Genomic DNA, 19,367 nt, shown 5'->3' with positions numbered 1-19,367 from the left:
AGTGTGCAGAGGAAAGCAGCAAGATTTGTAACAGGGGATTTCAGGAGAAAGAGTAGTGTATCAGAAATGTTAAAGGAACTTGGGTGGGAAACTTTAAGTAAGAGAAGGGAGAAAACTAGACTCACAGGATTATATATAGCCTATACAGGAGAAGAAGCATGGGGAGATATCCGTGAGAGGCTTCAGTTGGAAAATAATTATATCGGCAGGACTGACCACAAATATAAAATTAGAAGGAATTTTAGCAGAAGCGATTGGGGTAAATTTTCATTCATTGGGAAGGGTGTGAAGGAGTGGAACAGTTTACCAGGGGTAGTGTTTGATCCTTTTCCAAAATCTGTACAGATATTCAAGAAGAGAATAAACAGCAACAGAGAAAATAAATGAAGTGTTAGAGGGCATTCGACCAGTGCAGGTTATTGTAAATAAAAAAAATTGTGTGTGAATAAATTAATTCCATCCCCTGGTCTAAGGAGTTTGGACAGCCAAAGCAGGGGACTGCCTGTAGGGGTGAAGTACAGTGGGGACTTCGAGGGCCCTGGGACCGCTACGGTAGCTGTGAAGGCCCTTCAGGAACTCTGAAAAGTGGTGGTAAAAGGGGCTCTGGTTAAGACGCAGCAGGTCGTTATGCTACTTAGGATCCAGAACGGGTAAAAAAAAAAAAAGTAAATAAATAAATGCAATGTAAATATTAATATTATACCAGTTGTACAGTATCATTTGAAGTAATTCCACATACTGTATATCAGTTGACTATATTTGTAAGTAGTACAGGAGATATTATAAGTAGAATTTTGTAAACAATATAAATTTATTAAGGATGAGCTGTGTGTTTAATAGAAAACATTGTTAGCGTAAATTGTATAATATTGTATTATAGGAAAATTTTCTTCTCTTGTTAATTTAAAATTTAGTGCTTGACAGTAATGTATTTTAGTGTACCATTTGCCACCGAGGTAGACACCTCATTTGCAAATAAAGAGATTTTGATTTTTGATTTGATTAGAAATTTTCTAAGTGTTAGAAGTGCGATCTCAGGACTTTAACTTCGTGTAAGATTGAAGGAGGCAAATTATCTCAAGTTATTTACAGTGATGAATTTGTACAAACTGTAATACAAGAGTGATAGAGTCGGTTTCATAAAGTGTCGAACTGAAAGGGTTTAGGTGATTGATATTTTAAACAATCACGAAGTGACTTGTGAATTTCATTTCAGTTCGCAAAGACTGTACCTTAATTTATTTTACGGGACTGTTCCGCCTGGACTTTTCTCAAATGACTGTGTTTTCGTAAGGCTGTGCGTAACTCATTCATAAAGACTGTCATCATCATCAGTCGGTTTACTCATTGCTGAGCGTCGTGACCGCATTTCTTCACTTCGTTAGTAACTGCATCCTTAACGAGATTTTTCCATGCTGAGCGGTCTTCAGCTCTTCTTAAGATATTGTGAAGAGGTAGACCGGTGATCTTCTTTGCTTGGTCTAACCATCTACTTGTTGTTCTGCCTCTTGGTCTGGTGCCTTCAATTTTGCCTTGCAGAATGGTCTTTTCTAAATTGTCTCCTTCTCTCCTCAAAATGTGTCTGTGACTGCGCCTCAGTAAAAACTTAGTTTCTTTTCGAGAGACTGTGCTTAACTCGTTTCATAAAGACTGTGCCTCATGAAACTTAATTTCTTTCCATAAAACTGTGCATCTCATTTCATAAGACTGAACCTGCATGAAACTTAGTTTCTTTCCATAAGACTGTGCCTTCGTGAAAGAACGTAATGTTTGTTGATGAGCTTGTGTGTGCTCTAACTTGCATTCATAGAACTGTACATTCACTTTATCATGTTCAAGCATTACGTGAGACTGTGTCCTAGCGACTTTATTTATTTCTTTTCATTAGACTGTGCCAAAGTGATGGTTCATTTCATTTCGTAATACTGAACCTTATAGTCATATAAGGTTCCAGATTTTTGTGTTACCCCATTAATTTCAAGTTCGTCGACGAGTGTATCAGACGATAATCACTTTCATATTTTGAACTGTGCTAATTCCCCTCATAGTCACAAATTGTGATACTGAATTTATTTGAATTTCTTCGCAGTGTTCGCGTCCAACCCTATTAACTGTGGAACTTGTGAGTTTCCAAACACAGTCATGCAACAATCTTTAGTGCAGTGCGGTGGAGAAGTGTCGTATGAGATTCTATTGACATTCTGTGCGAAGTCCACACATTTCTCTACTATCTTCATGGAATTTCGGTGGAATAAAAGCTAAATGAATATTCCACGCTGCATGCAGACATCACTAGACGTCAGACTTCCAGGTTCGAGTCTCATCCGAACTTCGAAGGTCCTCAACCACCATGGTGCCGAGAGGAGTTCTAGGGTGAGGGCGAAGGAGTTCGACAACATAAGACAACATTACATGTAATAAATATCATTTTTGGTCTGTATTGATGATATTTGATTGAAATAATAACATTAAGTTATTTATTAGACCACCTAATCAATACAAAATCGTCTTGGATGATTTACATAAATTTGTTAACTAAAATTAATTTCATTACTACATGTTATTTAGACACTTATTTTTAATTTAAGGTTAAGACTATGGCTGATGATGCCTTCAGGGAAGGCGAAACATGTACCACTATTAGTTAACAAATTTATGTAAATCATCCAAGACGATTTTGTATTGATTAGGTGGTTTAATAAATAACTTAATGTTATTATTTCAACATAAGACAACACCGACGCCAAGGGACGACGTCTCTCCCTACTTCCACCTGGACATGAAAACTCTCAACTGTTCATCTGTAATTTGTCGAATTTTAAATAAACACAAGTTTCAACTTAATAAGAACATATTATACTACCCATCTCTCTCTTACTCTCGGAGCATGGACCATACACACCCTGGCGTCAATCCATGCTCTTCACTGAACTAAAGTACGAGCGTTCCTGTTACAGAGAGAGTGGCTCCCATGACGTTGGGGCTCGATTAAAGAGAGTATACAAAGTGACATTAGCTAAATTAACTAGAAAAAAAGTGATTTCTCTACATTCAGGCTCATTTCTAAAGACAGACTTGAACTATAATAAACTCTAACAAATTCAGTTCACTGTGAATTTGATAAATTTTAGACTTTAGCAACAGAACTATGATTAACTTTTAATGGCACAAGTGATTTTTGTGTGTGTAAATTACTTAAACTTTTCAGGCACAGTATTCGATCTTTTATGCACAGTATCATATAAGTGTTTAATATTTTGTGTTGGTGAACTATTGAACTTTGCCATTGGACAATAATGGTGTTTTTAAGTATCAGTTGAATGATTGTATTTTCTGCAATTTTTAAAAATAACAAAATGAATATGGAGAATATATTAGCTGCTATTGGGGCTTTAAAAGTTAGTCTAAATGAGAGGATTACAGAAAGCAACACTAGTCTAGGACATAGGATTGCTGAATCAAATGCTACAACTAATGCTTTAGGAGCCCAGCTTAGAGAATCTTTTTTTCTTTTCTTTTTTTTTTTTTTTTTTTTTTTTTGCTATTTGCTTTACGTCGCACCGACACAGATAGGTCTTATGGTGACGATGGGACAGGAACAGCCTAGGAATGGGAAGGAAGTGGCTGTGGCCTTAATTAAGGTACAGCCCCAGCATTTGCCTGGTGTGAAAATGGGAAACCACGGAAAACCATCTTCAGGCCTGCCGACAGTGGGATTCGAACCCACTATATCCCGGATGCGAGCTCACAGCTGCGCGCCCCTAACCGCACGGCCAACTCATCCGGTCTTAGAGAATCTAATGCCATCTTAGAAAGTTGTATTGAGGCAACAAACAATACTTTAGGAGCCCAATTTAGAGAATCTAACACTACCATGAACCAACTTAGCCCTACCTTAGAAAGTCGTATTGAGGCCACTAATAATAATATAACTCAGCTTAAGGAAGCTAATGAGGCTAATATTACAAAATTAACAGAACCTGTCGATAAAAAATTTGCAGAAGTTAATCGTAATCTAGAACGTAGACTCAATAATGCAGGTGCTGAAATTGAGAAATGGTTTGAGGAGTCTAACAAATGAATGGATTCTAATTTTACGGAGATAAATGAGACTAAGAAGTGACTTAGAAGCCATCAAGGAAGAAATTAAAACACAAGTAGCTGTGGATTAAAAACTTCTTTCCCTACTTCTCAGGAAGTTATTAAAGAAGCAGAGCTTTTGAAAGGGGAATTTCAGGAGTCCCATGCTCAGTTGTCGCTTGCACAAGTCAAGATGGCTTCTATACAAGACAACCTCCATGAATCTGTTAAGAATAACTTTGAGAAGTTAGGAAATGAAATTAATCTATTAAAAACTCAGCAAGAGGAGGCTGATAAACATGTCAAGACACAACTAGATACTGCTCACACGCAGATTACACGCATATGTTGCGATGTAGCGGAAGTTAAAGCTGACTTGGAGAAAGAAGTAAAAGAAGTTGAGATTCCCATACACGGGAAAGTTAAAACCCTAAAACTTGAACTCCAACGGAATATGGAATCTCTTTGTAGTAAGGTCTCCCAAATAGAAGATGATGTCTTATCATCTAGCCTTCAAACTGTTAATGGAGAAACCCTTAAGGTTTCTACAGCTTTTAAAACGACTGAGGAAAAGCCAGCTAGATTCTCAGGGAAGGAGGAGTACACGGCTAAAGAGTTTCTCCTCAATCTCGAAGAATATTTTCAAGAGAACCACATTAAATCAGATCGTCATTTAGGCATAGAAGGAAGGGCGTTAATGTGGTATACTGCTTTCAAATTCAGTATCAAGACTTATCACGAGTTTAAGGAAGCTTTACTTAAGCGGTTTTGGAATTCTGAATCTCAACATCTGATTGAACTAAAATTGTATTCCCGAAAGTACAATACTTCCATAAATTCATGATATTCAGATTTCCTAATATCTCAACTTTAAAAGATGCAGTTCTTCTACCCTCCTCTGCCGGAACAAGAGCTTATTCAAGTAATAACACTTCAATTTCCATCAAATATTCATGATAAATTAGTAACAGCAAACGTGCAGGATTTAGAGCAGCTTGATGATGTCTTGAGAAAACTCAATACTGCTCACACTCAGAACTTAATGAAGTCTAGCAAAGCTGAAGAAGCCACAACTAACTCTGTCAAGGTAAAGACTTAAGTTCGAGTAAACCCAGAACCACAAGAAGAGAGGGAAACACATAGAGACATACCATTCCAGTACAGAAGATATAGAAAACATCTCTACGAAGAAAGGGTTACATTTCGACAAGGACCTTCGTGGAGACAGACAGCAAACCAACCTAATAATAACAGAAACTCCCAGCGGGAAGAATTAGAGAAATGTTGGAGAGAGACACAAGGATACAGAAGAAATAAGAACAGAGAGAAAGGTTTACCCGAAGCAGCTTCTTTAAAGTACCAGGAAGAGGTACACAAAAAAAACTCTGATGAAGTAATAAGAAGATTGCCTGAAAACCCAGATGAAGGAGTGATAATCTGCAGTACAACCATCAACTATTGGTACTTGGATGACATGGATTCTTTTTTTAACGGTTCATGTTTGTGGGTTACTGTAGTCACGTCCTAGTTCGTGAACCATGGGCAACGACTGAGTGGCCTAGTAAGTGGTCCTGAGAGTCGGGATACCAGTTGCTATGGAATGGGAGTGGGCATCTCGGACATATTCTGAGTCATGGCCCTCCTTGTACTCAGGCGGCTAGGACTATACAATTCACCGGTGGTCCATAACCCGTTAGAGGAGAGATCCTCACTTGGACTATGTGCAAGTAGGGCAGCACCCTGCTTCATGAATTAACTGAGCTCAGAACACTTTAAGCAAGCCTCGGACCTATGGGAGTAATGGAGTCCCACTCCCATTTGACAGGCGAGGGACTCCTTGGAAACAACTTGGCGAACGAAATGGAATTCGATGGGGAGCTATCAATATTAATGGGGCTTATAGAAGAAAGAAGGTAGAACTGGCTGAGTCAGCAAAGAGGATGCATCTGGATGTGCTAGGAGTAAGTGATATTCGGGTAAGGGGAGATAATGAGGAAGAGATAGGAGATTATAAAGTGTACTTGACAGGTGTTAGAAAGGGAAGGGCAGAGTCTGGGGTAGGGCTCTTTATCAGGAATACCATTGCACGCAACATAGTTTCTGTTAGGCACGTAAATGAGCGAATGATGTGGGTAGATTTGTCAGTGGGAGGAATTAGGACAAGAATTGTGTCCGTGTATTCACCATGTGAGGGTGCAGATGAGGATGAAGTTGATAAGTTTTATGAAGCATTGAGTGACATCGTGGTCAGGGTGAGCAGCAAGAATAGAATAGTGCTAATGGGCGATTTCAATGCAAGAGTTGGGAATAGAACTGAAGGATACGAAAGGGTGATTGGTAAATGTGGGGAAGATATGGAAGCTAATGGGAATGGGAAGCGTTTGCTGGACTTCTGTGCTAGTATGGGTTTAGCTGTTACAAATACATTCTTCAAGCATAAGGCTATTCACCGCTACACATGGGAGGCTAGGGGCACCAGATCCATAATAGACAATATCTTAACGGACTTTGAATTCAGGAAATCTGTTAGGAATGTACGCGTTTTTCGCGGATTTTTCGATGATGCAGACCACTATCTGATCTGTAGTGAAATAAGTATCTCTTGGCCTAGGATAGAGAAAGTGAAATCTGTCTGCAAACGAATAAGAGTAGAAAATCTCCAGGACGAGGAAATTAGACAGAAGTACATGGATATGATTAGTGAGAAGTTTCAAAGAGTAGACAGTAAGCAGGTTCAGGATATAGAAAGTAAATGGGTGGCATACAGGGATGCTGTAGTAGAAACAGCAAGGGAATGCCTAGGAACATCTGTGTGTAAAGATGGAAAAAGGCGAACATCTTGGTGGAATGATGAAGTGAGAGCAGCCTGGAAACGTAAAAAGAAGGCTTATCAGAAATGGCTCCAAACAAGGGCCAGGGCAGACAGGGATTTATACGTAGATCAAAGAAACAGAGCGAAACAAATAGTTGTTGAATCCAAAAAGAAGTCATGGGAAGATTTTGGTAATAACCTGGAAAGGCTAGGTCAAGCAGCAGGGAAACCTTTCTGGACAGTAATAAAGAATCTCAGGAAGGGAGGGAAAAAGGAAATGAACAGTGTTTTGAGTAATTCAGGTGAACTCATAATAGATCCCAGGGAATCACTGGAGAGGTGGAGGGAATATTTTGAACATCTTCTCAATGTAAAAGGAAATCATCCTGGTGGTGTTGCAAACAGCCAAGCTCATGGGGAGGAGGAAAATGATGTTGGTGAAATTATGCTTGAGGAAGTGGAAAGGATAGTAAATAAACTCCATTGTCATAAGGCAGCAGGAATAGATGAAATTAGACCTGAAATGGTGAAGTATAGTGGGAAGGCAGGGATGAAATGGCTCCATAGAGTAGTAAAATTTTTTTTTTTGCTAGGGGCTTTACGTCGCACCGACACAGTTAGGTCTTATGGCAATGATGCGATAGGAAAGGCCTACGAGTTGGAAGGAAGCGGCCGTGGCCTGAATTAAGGTACAGCCCCAGCATTTGCCTGGTGTGAAAATGGGAAACCACGGAAAACCATCTTCAGGGCTGCCGATAGTGGGATTCGAACCTACTATCTCCCGGATGCAAGCTCACAGCCGCGCAGTAGTAAAATTAGCATGCAGTGTTGGTAAGGTACCTTCAGATTGGACAAAAGCAGTAATTGCACCTATCTATAAGCAAGGAAACACGAAGGATTGCAACAACTATCGAGGTATCTCATTGATTAGTATACCAGGCAAAGTATTCACTGGCATCTTGGAAGGGAGGGTGCAATCAGTTGTTGAGAGGAAGTTGGATGAAAACCAGTGTGGTTTCAGACCACAGAGAGGCTGTCAGGATCAGATTTTCAGTATGTGCCAGGTAATTGAAAAATGCTACGAGAGGAATAGGAAGTTGTGTTTATGTTTCGTAGATCTAGAGAAAGCATATGACAGGGTACCGAGGGAAAAGATGTTCGCCATACTGGGGGACAATGGAATGAAAGGTAGATTATTAAAATCAATGAAAGGTATTTATGTTGACGAATGGGCTTCAGTGAGAATTGATGGTAGAATGAGTTCTTGGATCAGGGTACTTACAGGGGTTAGACAAGGCTTTAATCCTTCACCTTTGCTGTTCGTAGTTTACATGGATCATCTGCTGAAAGGTATAAAATGGCAGAGAGGGATTCAGTTAGGTGGAAATGTAGTAAGAAGTCTGGCCTATGCTGACGACTTGGTCTTAATGGCAGATTGCGCCAAAAGCCTGCAGTGTAATATCTTGGAACTTGAAAATAGGTGCAATGAGCATGGTATGAAAATTAGGCTCTCGAAGACTACATTGAAGACGGTAGGTAGGAAATTCAACAGAATTGAATGTCAGATTGGTGATACAAAGCTAGAACAGGTCGATAATTTCAAGTATTTAGGTTGTGCATTCTCCCAGGATGGTAATATAGTAAGTGAGATTGAATCAAGGTGTAGTAAAGCTAATGCAGTGAGCTCGCAGTTGCGATCAGCAGTATTCTGTAAGAAGGAAGTCAGCTCCCAGACGAAACTATCTTTACATCGGTCTGTTTTCAGACCAACTTTGCTTTACGGGAGCGAAAGCTGGGTGGACTCAGGATATCTTATTCATAAGTTAGAAGTAACAGACATGAAAGTAGCAAGAATGATTGTTGGTACAAACAGGTGGAAACAATGGCAGGAACGTACTCGGAATAAGGAGATAAAGGCTAATTTAGGAATGAACTCGATGGATGAAGCTGTACGCATAAACCGGCTTCGGTGGTGGGGCCATGTGAGGCGAATGGAGGAGGATAGGTTACCTAGGAGAATAATGGACTCTGTTATGGAGGGTAAGAGAAGTAGAGGGAGACCAATACGACGATGGTTAGACTCGGTTTCTAACGATTTAAAGATAAGAGGTATAGAACTAAATGAAGCCACAACACTAGTTGCAAATCGAGGATTGTGGCGATGTTTAGTAAATTTTCAGAGGCTTGCAGACTGAACGCTGAAAGGCATAACAGTCTGTAATGATAATGTATGTATGTAAGAATTTCATTCTTAGGTTCCGTATTGAATCAAGATTTACATCAAAGAAAGGACGATAAGTTCCACCTTTTCAATACTATATATTGTGTGAAAGTTTCACATTTCTGTTAAAACATCACAATTTTTGTATATTTGGTACTGGTTTTGACAGATTCTCTGTCATCATCAGCCGAGAACAATTATACAAAGACAAGTTACATTGTTCATGACTTATGTTAAGATTACAATAGTAGTTATATACATGATATGGTTAAAATAGTATTTACATATATAGACTGGAGGTCAGTAAGATAACAAAGTCGTATTTCTATAGGTGTACACCTTAATATTTCTAATTAAAAGGATTAACTTGTTGAAAGAAATTCTGTTCTTGTAATATAAAATTGTAGTAGAGTGTGATTATTGGCTTAAGTCTATAATATTTTAACTGATGACCGGCCGGTTCATTTTTGAAGGCATATAGCCATGTTTGACACATTGAAAAAGTGAACAAACGTTTAGTCATGTGTTGTTCCGCATAAAATATGCACAATAAAATTAGATACACAGAACACGTAAATGCAATTAAATACAGAAAATTCTCCGCAGTAGGTCAACATATGCATGACTATAAACACAAATTTTATGGCATAGACCACGATATAGACATCATTGAAGTAATAAACAAAGGCCCTATACTTGATTTAACTGAACAATTTTACATTCCACTCGATCAGTACCATAATCCAAATTTTAATCTCAATGACCTCTCTGAAAAACCTACGATTTTGTTTGATACGTTTATTAAAATATCGAATAATCTTAAAATACCCAAAAATCGTTCAATCTTCAAAACAATTCATAACACGCTTACATATTACCCCTACAGCCATCCGCGCCCACCTGATCATAGTCCTGCCTCCATCGCTCTTGCCCTTCCTCCTACTTAGTAACTCCGCCCCACCTTACTCCCTCCGAATGTCCGCCTCTCCACATTCAGTCTGTTAGTTCTTCTCCGATATATCTACTATCAACTTGACACCTGAGGTGAGTCTTTCATTTCGCTAATATTACACCCTTTTATCGATTTTCATATAATTCTAAATCGTGTTTCATTTCTTATAGGTTCCGGCTTGGTTCAGGATCTTTCTAAATCAATTTATGTATCTACAACTTGCATCATAAGATCTTCAAGTACCACTTTAACAAGAACCTCAGTTACTATGTTCAATCCATCTCTCAATATAACATAAACAAACACACCAAGTACAAGCTGATATATAGAACTTTCAATGGACAATTTGACTGTCAACATCAACATGCAGTGACAAATTAATGCATCTATTTTTGTTTGCATTGAACATTTTAATATAAATCTTCTTTCTCAAGTCCAAGTTGAAGCCCCATTCGAATTTTTATATAATTTTATTGTGCATATTTTATGCGGAACAACACATGACTAAATGTTTGTTCACTTTTTCAATGTGTCAAACATGGCTACATGCCTTCAAAAATGAACCAGCCGGTCATCAGTTAAAATATTATAGACTTAAGCCAATAATCACACTCGACTACAATTTTATATTACAAAAACAGAATTCCTTTCAACAAGTTAATCCTTTTCATTAGAAATATTAAGGTGTACACCTATAGAAATACGACATTTTTATCTTACTGACCTCCAGTCTATATTTGTAAATACTGTTTTAACCATATCATGTATATAACTACTATTGTAATCTTAACATAAGAGTCATGATCAATGTAACTTGTCTTTGTATAATTGTTCTTGGCTGATGACAGAGAATCTGTCGAAACCGGTACCAAATATACAATAATTGTGATGTTTTAACAGAAATGTAAAACTTTCACACAATATATAGTATTGAAAAGGTGGAACTTATCGTCCTTTCTTTGATGACATGGATTTACTGTATGAGGATTCTACCAAGACAACCCAGAATACAGAGTAGTCTACCAATCATTAGCATCAAGTTAGACAACATTAATGTTAATTCACTAGTGGATTCAGGTTCTCAGGCTTCTCTAATTTCTCAGAAATTAGTCGATGTAGCGCAAGAGACAACCAACATTTCCATCCTAACTGTTGCCCAGGTTAAGGTGAAAGGCATTTTTCCTGATAAGGCCATTAAATGCAGATTCCAGGAATTTCTTGAATTACAAATTGGAGGTGTCAGATTCCAACATCTATTCTGAATCTTGACCCAGATGAAGTTTGATTTGATCCTGGGATCAGACTTCCTAATACAGCATGGAGGAGCCATTGATTATCCTGCCAGCCAAGTGAAATTTTGCAATGTTAAGTTTGTAGAGCTACAGCTGGTTAATGGTAATGAAGTGAAGTATTAGGGATTCGATACCCCGGTGGAAACAGTAGAAGGCAGGATGAGTGAGGCTCCGCCTGTCGAAGAATGCATCCACGAAGAGGGAGGAACAGAGGAATTGCGACCCATTGAGGACCAGGTAGCGTCCATCATCGATGATGAGTTTAATGAGGGTCACTACAAATTCCAGCGTAGCTGAAAGCCCAGACTTTGATAATGAAGGGGCAGAGGCTATTCAAAGAGTTTTCGAAAATTTCCAGATGTGTTTGTGACAAACCTGGAGACATAAAAATTTTGAACACCATTCAGAGGAGACAGACACTTCGCCCTATAAGAAACGGCCTTACCCGATATCTGCAGTATCGCATCCTGAAGAGGGCATACAGGATAATTACAGCACTAGATAACGGTGCCTATCAAGTGGAAAAAATGAATGTCGATGTTGAGGGAATTTTCAACGCTGCCAACCTCAAGAAATACTTTGCAAGAAAATAGATAAAATAGAAAATCTTGTACCAATTTTCTTTTTCCCTGAGCAGTGGGGAAATGAAACGGGAATGCCCTGTCGACATTCGCCATCAAAGTATTTCTTATGCAACTCGCGCTAACACCCGTCTACTAGGGTTTGAAAACGCCGAGCCCTCCGGCAGCCAATGTGACAGTGAGGTAGATGATTGCTCGCTGCGGGGAACCAGTCAAGGCTAAGTGATGTCACAATCGAACATTCCATTGCTTGCATTTCATCATCTCCAGAATGGAATGTCCGATCAAAATTTTAACCACGCCATCATGTATATCCTCATAACAGATAATAATGTACCAAGTTTCAAGAAAATCGGTGGAAGACTGGCCGAGTTATTAAAGGTTGAATAATCTTGTATTTGAAACTTCGCAGTCCGACCCACGCCTATAAAGGAAGCATGCTAGTTCAATAGAGTTCAGTGTGCGTGTCTGTATCTCAACTGCCACGTCGTGCGGGCCAGCTATGGAAGTTGTATTTGAGATCGTTACTCTGTCCGGCTGAGTGCCAATGACAGGATGTGAGTGATACGGTTAAATTTTCTAAGTGTTAGAAGTGCGATCTTAGGACTTCAACTTCGTGTGAGATTGAAGGAGGCGAATTATCTTGATTTATTGATAGTGACGAATTTGTACAAACTGTAATACAAAAGTGACAAAGTCGGTTTTGTAAAGTGTCAAGCTGAAAGGGCTTAGATGATTGATATTTTAAACAATTACGAAGTGACTTGTGAATTTCATTTCAGTTCGCAAAGACTGTACCTTAATTTAATTTACGGGACTGTTCCGCCTGGACTTAAATGACTGTGTTTTCGTAACTCTGTGTTTAACTCATTCATAAAGACTGTGCCTCAGAAAAAACTTAGCTTCTTTTCGCGAGACTGTGCTTAACAAAAGTAATTTAATATAATGGAATCCACCTTTTCAATACATACAAAACTGTTGCACATAAATTATATTACAACATTTTAATTATTATAAAGGTAGCGGTTTCGACATGTTTTCAATGTCATCATCAGCCTTACTTAAAACCAAGCAAGAGAATAAATTTACATATAGCAACAATACACACAAACTAGGTAAAATTCGTATAATGACACATTTAAAATAGTTCATATAAAATATCTGAGGATTGCTACGTGTTGGCAAGCGTAATAGTCTTGTATTGTTTTGGTACATGAGTTGAGGCACTTTCTGTAAAGTTGTGCTTAGGTACGATAAAACTTCGTGAACACGTTAAAATCTTATTCATAAAGAAATACGGCACTGAGGAATAATCTGAGCACTGTTGGTGGCATAGTCTTCTTATCTTAAAGTTGTGCTATGGGCGTCGAAAGGTGGTTTTTAGTGTACATGTAGGTCCGAGGATGATATGTAGGACCGAGGTTCCTCAGTTCAAGCGGAACGTAAAACCTAGAGAAAACGGACAGCTGATTTTAATGTGGAATTCTGTAAAGGGCAAGTCAAAGGAAGCATAGGTATAGAGAATCAAAGTATGGGGACTTCCCTTGCCGCAGCATGCCAGGAAGCTTACTCTATGGAGAGGGGTTGACAACTGAGGCAGGTTTGCGGGTAGAGGTAGTTTGGAGAGGGGAGGAAACGAAGGGAAGGGCTTGGAGAGGAAACGCCTACGGGGGAGGTGTTGGGGGCGGATCTGGAGGGCTATGCGGTGGGGACGTATAGCGAGTAGGGTGTTATGTAATGCGTGGAAGATCAAACGCTTTCTCGTAAACTTAACATCTTGAAGAACCATAATAAGAAAGTCGTAAAGAACCTTGGGTTTCTCGGAAATTTCAGTTAAGTTTAAATTGGGGTTGAAACACTGATCAAGGTGTATGAAGCAATTTTCGGTGACGTCTAGGAGAGGGCCTTTCCCTAATGTTCTCAGAATCTCCAAGTCTTGGTCTATGGTGGTAAAAGTACGTTTCGTGTCATACATAAGTTGGCCCACTGCCAAAAACCTATTGTATCTAATAACATTGACATGTTCTATGTACCTGATTTTGAAGTTTCGTCTGATCTGTCCTATCATAAAAGAAATAGCTAGTTTCAATGGATACAATCCCTCAATCATACATAAAATAATCAATAAAGTGAAGTTGAAATTGACCACGAACCTCTACCCAATAAAAACAACCAAATTAAAGTATGCAACCTTTACCTATACCAATCCCATCATACATCAAATTGCCACCCCCCTAAGGGAACATGATATTAAGATAGCCTTTAAGACTCAAAATTCAAATAAATTATTCTTTAACCACAACAAGATAAACTCGGACAACAATAAATATTTGGGTTCCGGCATTTACAGACTGAAATATGCTGAGTGCAACAGTTCGTATATCGGTCAAACCGGAAGAAGTTTCACAACTAGATATGCTGAACATTTTAATGCCCAGAATCATAACAAACACTCAGCAATGAGCATCCATATGAAGGACACAGGACACAGTTTCGCCACAATCGAAAAGACCTTCAAATTTTAAAAATAATAGATAAAGGCAGACTCATGACCGAGTTTGAAAATTTGTACATTTTCTTGGACCAAAAATACAACAATAATAAAAACTTAAATGATCCAATAGATAATCGAAGCCCTTTATATGAACAATTAATAATTTTGTTTAATAAGTTAAATCTGAAAGACAAAAGACTTGTTGATGTCCTCAAAATACCCTCTTCAAGCATCCCCACTAAGCCGTTCAACTTATCACACTCCTGTTCTCCCTCCAATACACACAACTCCTTCCCAAGCACCAATCACAGACTCACTGCCCCGCCTTCTCAGGTCTACTCCCCTCCACCAAGATGTCAGACGTACAACACGAGGAGTAAGACGTTGGTGACAGCCAGTGCTTCAAAAACCTCTTAGCAATAAGTTAAAAGCCCAACAACACTAAAGGCAAGCTTTAACTCCATATCCTCTCAATTCTCTAAACGCATTCAGTCTTTCTCTTACCCTGTCGTTATTTCACTCAACTAATTAAAGACTTATCCTTCCTTTCAGATTTTCACATACATTAAGACAGCTCAACATTAATTACATTGCACAACGTTTTGATTGTCACCCATCCAACTAATAAACCGACATCCCATACATACTCCAGCAACTGAAACATACTGTTAAAAACTTCATAATATTAGTCAAATGGGAAGATATTAACGACATTTCAACTGCCCTCATTCAGGCCATTAGTTCAACTGTTTCAATATAGGCTTAATTTGAATCAAATATCAACTGTTGTTTACATGCACTAGGCACTCCATCTCATAGAGAGTGTCCAACGGAGTTTGAATAGCCCACAGATACTTCAGCGAACTAACTTGTTTGGGTCTAAAATATAATCATGCAACTTAAGACATCTAGGTAGAATTACGACGTAATGCAACGCTTTCATATGAGCTGGTTATAAATCACATACAAACTTTCACATCTTGATGCTAATTCCATTAGACCACACCATGAACGTAATATTAAGATCAAATTTATGTGAAATTAGCATGAATTTGGAATACTTTTCCACATCATTTCACATGTAAAATACGTGTATAGTATTCATAATTATATGTATTCTGTATTCATTCCCAATATTTTTATATAAATTTTAAACTGTCTTTGAACTTTAGCATCACATAAGATTTTAGACTATCACTATTGTCATTTACTACACATATGACAGCCTTGTTTATGTGAAAATTCACAAGCATGTGCAACATATTTTTAATCAATTTGATATATTGTTAATGATAGGATATTGTAAAGTTTTTTAATGTATTCACTTATGCAACATGTTTTACAATTTTCCAACCAGATGTCTGGTAGAACTTTGAGGTATTGATATGACTGATGATGCCCCACAAAAGGGGCGAAACATGTCTCAACTATAACAATGATATTTAACACGTTAACATCTTGTACTGTATTGAATAGGTTGAAGTTAAAATAAATTTCTCACATTTATTACACTTTACAATCTCCTATATCTTCCTCGTTATCTCCCCTTACCCGAATATCACTTACTCCTAGCACATCCAGATGCATCCTCTTTGCTGACGCAGCCGATTCTAGTTTCTTTGTTCCATAAGCCCCATCAATATTGACTGCTCCCAAACGAATACCATTTACTCCTTTCACATCCAGATGCATCCCCTTTGCTGACTCAACCAGTTCTACTTTCTTTATTCCATAAGCCCCATTAATACTGACAGCTCCCTGCGAATTCCATTTTTATCGCCATGTTGTTTCCAAGGAGTCCCTTGCCTGTCAAATTGGAGTGGGACTCCATTACTCCCACAGGTCTGAGCCCTGTTTAAAATGTTCTGACCGGGCGAGTTGGCCGTGCGCGTAGAGGCGCGCGGCTGTGAGCTTGCATCCGGGAGATAGTAGGTTCGAATCCCACTATCAGCAGCCCTGAAGATGGTTTTCCGTGGTTTCCCATTTTCACACCAGGCAAATGCTGGGGCTGTACCATAATTAAGGCCACGGCCGCTTCCTTCCAACTCCTAGGCCTTTCCTATCCCATCGTCGCCATAAGACCTATCTGTGTCGGTGCGACGTAAAGCCCCTAGCAAAAAAAAAAAAAAGTTCTGAGCTCGGTAAATTCTGTGAAGCAAGATGCTACCCTACTTACACATAGTCCAAGTGAGGATCTCTCCTCTAATGGGTTAGGGACCACAGATGGATTGTGTAGTCCTAGCCGCCCGAGCATAAGGAGGGCCACAACTCAGAATATGCCCGAGATGCCTACTGCCATTCTGTAGCAACTGGTATCCCGACTCTCAAGACCACTTCCTAGGTGACCCAGCAGTTGCCCATGGTTCATAAACTAGGATGTGAATACAGTAATCCACACCATGAACCATAGTACAAGAAGGCGTATAATTTGTCACACTGAGGGAAGAGCTAGTTACGTTCTAATAATACAACTGTCTCCCTCAAAAGTGACCTTGAACACACTGGCCGTGCCAGAGCATGGACCTGAGCTTTTAGCTTTCCCTTTCCCGCTCTCTCTCATCAAATCTTGTTTGGTCCTTTCAAGTTAGTTTGTATATTATTTTTTTCAACTGTTCTATGATTTATTGTTTCGACCTCAAGTTACACGAGTATTCTCAATTTATAAGATCGTGTTCAGTGTGTTTTATTTTTTGTGCGTAATGTTCGGGTCATCAGTCCACAGACTTGTATGAAACAGCTCTCCATACTATACTAACATCCTAAGGTACTTTCCATCTCGTTTGATTAAGATTGAGTGATATGATCGTGTGTTGTCCAGTTCATGATTAAATAGACTAGACATAATTACTTCTTTAAAACAAGTACGATGATGCTTAACGATACCTTGAGTGCGACGTCTATTCCTGGAGACGCAAGTGCTGGGCCTAGTACAAAAACTGAAACGCCTAACATAGAAAATGCAAATTTCAGTGGAATAATGCCCGCTCATTACTCGTACAGGAAACTAAAATTTCAAAAAGTACAGCTGGATATCTTTTCCTGGTTAGCACATGATTCTGGCTGCGTGAATCGCATTACGTGCTCCAGTTACCAACTTGGTAGCTGGGCTAACAGAATGCCAACTGGCTTCATATATAATGGAACAATGAAATACATTTTGGTTTATGCTGAATGCTAAATTATTATGTCTCCTCCTCGTGGAATTCTGGTGAGTGAAAAACACCAACAGTTTTTGAGGGCTGGTTACGTGCTACTGAACCATTGCATTTGGCTGAGTTGTTAACTATGTGGAATTGTTTAAGTTATGGTACACTCAGGAGCAATACTGGTTTGCTATGAAATGTTCGTACGAATGCAATCGTCTCAGTATGTTCACTGAACGATCAAAATTGAACTGAGACTAAATCAGATTTGTGCAAGCCTCTAGTGCCCACGTTGAGAGAAAGTTAAAAAAGTGGCAAACACAAAACACAAAGCAAGCACACAGTAACTTACCTTTTACTCCCCACAGAGATGCTCCGAGTTCTTTCTCCAAATGTGACTGAGCAAGATTCAAGAAGTTGATCTTGGCTGCTAAGTCACTGTACGTCCTGGCTTCGTACTGATAGAACCGAATACAGGTCATTGCTGCTCGGACATAGTCTTGCATGAAAAGTTGAAGCTGATACAGAACGTTGAGATGACCTTTCCTTTCAAAATGGTGGCACACATGGCAGAGATATGACTGGAAAACAAAATGTTTCCAAATGCATGATGCAATTCATTACTGCTAGACAAACTTTAAACAATTCTCATTTGATATAATTCTGGAGAAGGCTGCTATACATTAAAGATACATACAATTTATAGAAAGGAATAAATATGTGAACAATTAAGGCATATACCATGTATGGCACATGCTACAATAAACGAGTAAACGAGCTCCGCTATTCACCTGTCATATCACTTTGTAATTCAAGGGTGTGCTAGTGTTTCATTTTAATTGTGATGTTGTATAATAGTGAAGTACTATGACGATGAAGGCCGCGAATGAACGTCTGATGAAGGTTGAAAAACAAATGTCTGAATTTCAAGCTCGCTTGGAGGAAGTCACAGCTGCTGGTGTAATAAGTGCTGCCAACCCTGGCGACACTAACGGACCTTGCATCAGACTTCCAGGACTTCTGAGAAATTACATCTGCAGAATTAAGAGGGATGAAGGAGGAGGTAAGCAACCTATAAGAGCGTCTAGATCAGCAGGACATTCAACTTGAAGAGGCAGAACAATACAGCATAAGGAACTGCCTCCTTCTTCATGGCATAAGTGAGAACCCAAGCACGGTTACCTGTGCCGTGGTGTTAGAAACTTTGAAAAGCAAGCTGAACATTCAATTGGCTATGTACGGCATATATCGGTGTCACAGATTGGGCCGTATGGAGAGGATGACTGCAAAGGTGGTGTCTGCGGGGAATAGACCCATTATTCAACTCCTCAGGTACCATGAATGAGACCGCATCTGGCATGACACGGGAGCTCTGAAAGGTACAAAGGTCCTCATCACGGAATTCCTGACGTCCACATAGAAGGAACTTCTGGGGTACGTGCTGGGTTTCGGTGCAGGATGGCCACATTACTGTTCATATAGATATCAGAGAGAAGTGGCATATTAATATACCATGTGAACTGAATTCACACAAGGCGAGTAGGTGGATTATCAGAGTGATCTGCTCGACTAAGTGGTATGTTACACGTGATAAAAATCAACAAGGCCAACCAGGCAAACATTAAAACGAATAAGTATTTGAACCTTAGAATAAAGATTGGTAAAATCCCAAAAGATATCAAGTTTCTTAAGGATTGCTTGAAACTAGGACTAATAAATAAGTTCCTTAAACCACGACAAAGGAAAAACATTCCAAATCTAAAGTCAAATGTCACTCAAAACAAAGTAAACA

The 19,367-nt window shown here is 39.0% G+C and overlaps 1 protein-coding gene across 1 annotated transcript in view; it reads right to left on the bottom strand.

Moving 5' to 3' along the window:
- Sptz (Spastizin) overlaps positions 1-19,367 on the bottom strand; it is a 713,541-nt gene that overhangs the window by 62,696 nt on the left and 631,478 nt on the right. Inside the window, exon 31 of the mRNA XM_067139843.2 lies at positions 17,928-18,156. Coding sequence (XP_066995944.2) covers positions 17,928-18,156 — 229 coding nt within the window. The remainder of the gene's footprint in view (positions 1-17,927; positions 18,157-19,367) is intronic.

This window comes from Anabrus simplex, chromosome 2 (genome assembly GCF_040414725.1).
Source record: "Anabrus simplex isolate iqAnaSimp1 chromosome 2, ASM4041472v1, whole genome shotgun sequence".
In the NCBI taxonomy this organism is placed as follows: domain Eukaryota; kingdom Metazoa; phylum Arthropoda; class Insecta; order Orthoptera; family Tettigoniidae; genus Anabrus; species Anabrus simplex.
Note: the sequence above shows the minus strand (reverse complement) of the source record. Positions and strands in the feature narration are given on the sequence as shown.